The following is a 6,494-nucleotide window of genomic DNA, read 5'->3' on the forward strand; positions in this document are numbered from 1 at the left end:
ATGGTAATAGCACCATTATCCATATATATTAAGGCATAAATAAGTTTCTTCAGTTCATCAATCCTTGAATCATTACTGGAAGTTAAAATTAACATAAAATACAATGAAGTCATCAAAAGAAATGGGCTACACCGAAGTCCAAATGAAAGCCTGACATTTTTATAAGCAACGGGAGTGTAATCACCTGCGCTAACATTCCGAAACCAAAAGAACAATAGTCTAGACTGATCAATTTCACTTAAAGCCAACATATTGAAAGCTTTTTTCAAATCAAAAATTAAAATTTTTTCATCAAACCTAATATTAAGAAATGCAGATGAAAGCTTTTGATTTAGGTTAGGCCCAGCATACATACATTGATTATGTGACAATGACAGTTTCTTATAGGATTCCTGCAAATTAGAAAGAAACACTATGCGACATTTCGTAGTTTCCCTTTCTGGCTTAAAAACTGGCATATGAGGTAAGAATGAATAGTTAGGATATTCAGCCTTAAATACTTCCAAGTCAAAAATTGGTTCAATAATTCCCATATTTAATTGTTCCTTTATGCAGTTATCCACCAACGGTAAGGAACCTTTCTTACGAAGTAACCTTTTCAAATTAGATTGAAGAATAGCCTTGGAAAGAGACTCATTTCTCGAAAGGAGGTGTGATACCTTCCCATTCCATAACAAGGGAACAACTATACGTCCATCACTTCTCGTGTGCAAATTTCTCAAAGTGTAATCCACGAGAGAGTTATTGAGCTGATTAGATTCATCACTGTAAACTTTCTGATCATAGTTAAAATAAAATTGGCTCTCCATATTCAGGATTTGATCAGTTGCTTCTTGCAGTTTCCTATCAATAATAGTTCCTTTATCTGAAAGTACCGTAAATGAACAATTTGTCGTCATGTCATTGAGCTCGTTAAATTCACCATTAATAGATACAGTAGTAGCTAGAAAATAAGAATGGCAAGGAATATTATAATATGCACCTTTTTCAGCATTAGAATTTTCGCCCCTTAGTGGTTTCGAGGCTAAACTGTCTTTACCATTAAGTGAAGTAAGATTAATTAGGAACCTATCAACATTCCCCATCAGCATTATTCCTGAAGTAGTCTCAATATACACAGATGAATTAGGACTCCCTATCACTACATCTTTTCCCAAAAGACAATGTGAAAAATCTACTCCTAACAAAAGCTGAATGTCATCAATGCCCTGAGAACTGGCTGATAAAAACTTGTCAGAAAATACAAAATTTTTACTCTGCATTACACTAACTACCTGACCAAGACAAGGTAAATTTAATTGCAGGTTTATAGAGGGTACAACTAAAGCAGAAATAGCAAAGATTTCATTCCCCAGCTTTATAGGAACTTCAACAAGACTAGTAGAATATTCCTTCTGACCATTAAACCCTTTCACAGTAAGTTTAACATTGGTAGTCAAAGACTTTAAATTATAAGAGGAAGCTAGCTTGCTAGATATAAAAGTATTTTGTGACCCTGAATCCTTAAGACCCCTGTGAAGCTTATTTTGACCATTTACACAAAATGTGAAAGTAGGGAGAACTGAACCTGTGGTAACATTTGGCAATACTGCTATCCCACTGCTTGCTTCCTTGGAAGACTCTTCTTTACTATTACACCTGTCAGGACTAAGTTTCCCACAAAGATACTCCATATGATACTGCGAACAATGTGAACAGGGTCTTCGAAATCTGAACTTGCATGCTTTAGTGAAATGATTGAAATTACCACATTTTACACAACTTTATGCAAATTTAATAAAGAAATTTTGTCAGAAGGGGTAGCATACTTAGTACACTTGTAACTTAAATGATCATTATCAGAAATACCGGCCTTGGAACAAAAATTACAAGCTTTGGCGGGAACAGTCTTAGTTTTAAGAGCCATGGTACTAGTCTTTGCCTGTAATGGCTTTGAATGAGTTACAACTTTATCCCTGACAGACAATTTACCTTTCGTCTGACCCTGTTCATACCTTTCACATGCTGTAAAGAAATTATCTACAATTTGCTGAAATGATGGATGAGTCACATTAGTGATATGAACCAGATGAGACTTAAATCTATCATTCATTGCAGACCAAACAAAATATCTAACAACCTCCTCAACATCAATATGCAAATATTTGAAATTTTCGACTATATTTCTAAGTTCTGAAAAGAAGACAAAAGGGTCCTCTCCTTCTTTGAGATTTAGACAAGTTAATTTCTTAATTACAGCCGATTTTCGTAATTCAGTCGAGGCAAATGCCTTAGTCAATAAGTCTTTGGCATCGTTGTAACTTTGTTTATCGGCCTCCAATGAGCCAAGTAAACATTTAGCCCTACCTTCTACTTGTTGTTTCAAAAGTAAGAGCAAGTCCATGGCTGGATAATTAAAACTCTGGGTCGTAGTTTCAAATTCTCTAATGAATTTCAAAAAATCCTCACCTTCCTTACTTTGGAATTTGGGTAGAGGGGCAGTGGGTTGCCTCAAAAGACTCCTAGCAATATCAGTAGTTGATGAAAGGGGAGGGCTTCCAGCATTTACACTTACATCCAACAAAGGCAAAATACCTGAAATCTTATCATGGTAAGATTGACATGCTGAAAGCTCAGCTTCCAAATCCTCCTCTCTAAATTCCCCGGAAAATTTTAGAATCTGTATTTTAGAATCCAAGTCACTTAATCGCTTCCTATAATCCAGGAGAACACCTCGTTCAGATACTTTAGCAGTATTATCTAATAAAGGGTACTGCGAGGAACGGTTGGCACAATCTGTAACCTTCTTCCTAATAATCTTACGCTGACCAATTAGCACTACCAATTCAGCCATTATGACTACAAAAACAGGCACCAAAATATATAAAAAGTATGATTAATACAATACACAACTACAAATAAACAAACAAGCACCAATATATATATAATAAGTATATTAATGCAATACTCAACGAAAATTTTCTAAACAAAATAGTTAACACCACTTATTACAAATAACGTTATTACGAAGCAAAAAGCTCAAAATAACGCGAGAAATAGGAGCACTCAAATACGCAATAAACGTTATTACGAAGCAAAAAGCTCAAAATAACGCGAGAAATAGGAGCACTCAAATACGCAATAAACGTTATTACGAAGCAAAAAGCTCAAAATAACGAGAGAAATAGGAGCACTCAAATGCGCAATAAATTATTCGCAAAGGGATAAACAAAATATGAACCGCATAAATAGTTAACACAGAACTTTAAATCAATTGCCAAGTAAACAAAAAACTCGCTTACGGAATCGTAAAAATGGTATACTAAACTCTTCTTGAACAGCAAAAAATCGATTAAAGAAATAAGCAAATTATAACAACCCCTTCCAGGAAGAAACCTCGAACACACCGCAATTAACGTTCTGTATCACGTACCTAACCTATAATGCTAAATCCTGTCACAGTCGCCATACGCTGAATTTTAATTTACAAACACCAGGAATTAAATAAGGATAATTAAAATGTGAAAAAAAATCAATTAATTTATTGTATTTGATAAATATCCTACTTCATCCAGTTGCTGATGCGGCAGCCAATACACAAAGTTGAACATCGTGAGGCAAGGGGGAACCGCAATAATTCAGCTTCTTCCAAATACCTTAAATATTAGCAAATGTCAAATTACATACTACACAACGATCATAAAAATACATATAAAAATCAAATTATTATGTGAAGCACGTTATAACACTTGGCAAGTTGCATACCTTGGAAATCTTATGTAAATAAATATAAACCCATAGTCCAAACTGGAGTCCACGAAGTACAATTTATGATATCCCTGAAAAGGGTACGAAGTCGTTACAAAAACTGAAAAGGGTACGAACTCGTTACTAAATTGAAAGGTATGAAAAAATATAACATTGAAAAAAGTAAGCGATGATAATTGGAAGTCAAATTTACCTTTCAATTTAGTAACGAGTTCGTACCCTTTTCAGTTTTTGTAACGACTTCGTACCCTTTTCAGGGATATCATAAATTGTACTTCGTGGACTCCAGTTTGGACTATGGGTTTATATTTATTTACATAAGATTTCCAAGGTATGCAACTTGCCAAGTGTTATAACGTGCTTCACATAATAATTTGATTTTTATATGTATTTTTATGATCGTTGTGTAGTATGTAATTTGACATTTGCTAATATTTAAGGTATTTGGAAGAAGCTGAATTACTGCGGGTCCCCCTTGCTTCACGATGGTCAACTTTGTGTATTAGCTGCCGCATCAGCAACTGGATGAATTAGGATATTTATCAAATACAATAAATTAATTGATTTTTTTTCACATTTTAATTATCCTTATTTAATTCCTGGTGTTTGTAAATTAAAATTCAGCGTAACAAAGGTTTTATTGCACATTTACAAAAAGCTGTCCCGGAAGTATTTTGTATTCACTGCGTGATACACCATCAACACTTAGTTGCAAAGAAATTGAGTGCACGTCTGCATGATGCCCTTACTGTCGTAATACAAGGAGTTAACAATATAAAATCAAATTCTCTGAGAGACCGCCTTTTTTCATGAATTATGCAAGCAAAATGGAGAAGAGTTTGAAAGGCTTGTATTACATACAGAGGTGAGATGGCTATCAAAGGGAAATTGTCTTTCATTGCTCTTTGGGATTCTATTGATTCCTTTCTGGCTAATACACAACTTGGAGAACAGCTGCTTGCAAATAAATGTGATGTGTTTTTCTTATCAGATATATTGGAAAAATTGAATTCTCTTAATAAACAGCTCCAAGGAAAAGATTCCGATCTGATATCTAGTAGAAGTGCTATTGTTGCTTTTCTGAGGAAACTACAGTTGTATAAAAATGATATCAGGTGTCGTGCATTTTAACAGTTTCCTTGTTTGGCCTCTGTTAGCAGCGATTTGCAAGATGAAGATCTTGCATTATATGGTGAATGTATGGAAAATATGCATAAAGATATGCAAATTCGGTTTAGTGACCCACTCAGGATGGTTATACCGACTTGGGTTTCAATTCCTTTCGAAGTTAATGTTGCCGATATAGACATATCTTTGCAAGAGCCTCTTATCGAATTACAAAGTGATGAAATTATGCGTGCAAAATTCAAAGATGGAAAGTACAATGTATGCAAGACAAATGATGTTGCTACAAGTACCCTTTGCTCTGGGATAGACAGCACAGATCTATGTTAACGCTTTTCCAACATCTTATCTTGTTGAATCGGGATTTAGTCGTGTGTCTCAACTTTTATCAAAAGTTCGCAATACCCTTAAGACATTGTGAAAAGAGGTGATCTTCGACTATCATTAACATCGATGGAACCAGACATAAAGAAACTCGCAGAGCATCATCAACCTCAGGGATCTCATTGAATAAATATGCCTATCTCTCTTTTTATCACATATTTCATTTTAACTGTTCATAAAAAATTTTAACCAGTGTACATAAATGCTACAGTGAATTCAAATGCCTGATCTCTATTTTCCAACGGCTTGACCATTCAAGAAACATTATAATATTGTAATACAAGATATTGGTAAAGAATTAATATCACTATATTTTTTTAATATTATTATTATTACTAATTTTCATTATTATTATTATTATTATTATTATTATTATTATTATTATTATTATTATTATTATTATTATTATTATTATTGTAGAATACTTTATTTGCATTAAATTAGTATTTATTTGAAAATAAAGCTTAATTATATACTATTTGTTTGTTTATTAAAACCTCATAATTTATATTAGTGAAAAATAAAATATTGTCTTATGACCAATAGTTATGAAGGGGTCCACCAGGAAAAAAATAAGGGAAAAGGGGTCATGGGTAAAAATAAGGTTGAGAACCACTGGCCTACACATACACTGAATGATTTGGCTTATTTTTTCAACATTTCACCTGTCCTCATACACTTGACAACACTGAGATTACCAAGCAATTCTTCTTCTCTAAAGAGCTTAACCACTACACTGCAATTGTTCAGAGGCTACTTTCCACTTGCAAGGGTAGATTAGACTCTTTAGCTATGGTGAGCAGCCCTTCTAGGAGATGGACACTCCAAAATCAAACCATAGTTCTCCAGTCTTGGGTAGTGCTATAGCCTCTGTACCACGGTCTTCCACTGTCTTAGGGTAGAGTGTTCTTGCTTGAGGGTACACTCGGGCATACTTGTCCATCTTATTTCTCTTCCTCTTGTTTTTTTTTCGTTTTTATACAGTAGTTTATGTATGGAAGATCTATTTTACGGTTGTTACTATTCTTAAAAAGATTTTTTTATTATCCATTACTTCTCGAGTAGTTTATTTCCTTACTTCCTTTCCTCACTGGGCTATTCTTCCCTGTTGGAGCCCTTGCGCTTTTAGCATCCTTCTTTTCCAGCTTAGGTTGTAGTTTAGCAATAATAATAATAATAATAATAATAATAATAATAATAATCTAAGGAGACGTCTGAAAGCTGTGCATTATTTTTAT

At 33.9% G+C, this 6,494-nt stretch overlaps 1 protein-coding gene across 1 annotated transcript in view; it reads left to right on the forward strand.

Annotated features, from left to right (window-relative positions):
* Nucleotides 1-4,998: 4,998 nt before the first annotated feature.
* Nucleotides 4,999-6,494, forward strand: part of LOC137643129 (dnaJ homolog subfamily C member 7-like) — a gene marked incomplete at its 3' end in the record, with an annotated part of 20,481 nt that continues 18,985 nt past the window's right edge. Inside the window, exon 1 of the mRNA XM_068375979.1 lies at nt 4,999-5,161. Coding sequence (XP_068232080.1) covers nt 4,999-5,161 — 163 coding nt within the window. The remainder of the gene's footprint in view (nt 5,162-6,494) is intronic.

Source organism: Palaemon carinicauda, chromosome 6 (genome assembly GCF_036898095.1).
Source record: "Palaemon carinicauda isolate YSFRI2023 chromosome 6, ASM3689809v2, whole genome shotgun sequence".
NCBI classification, from domain to species: Eukaryota; Metazoa; Arthropoda; class Malacostraca; order Decapoda; family Palaemonidae; genus Palaemon; species Palaemon carinicauda.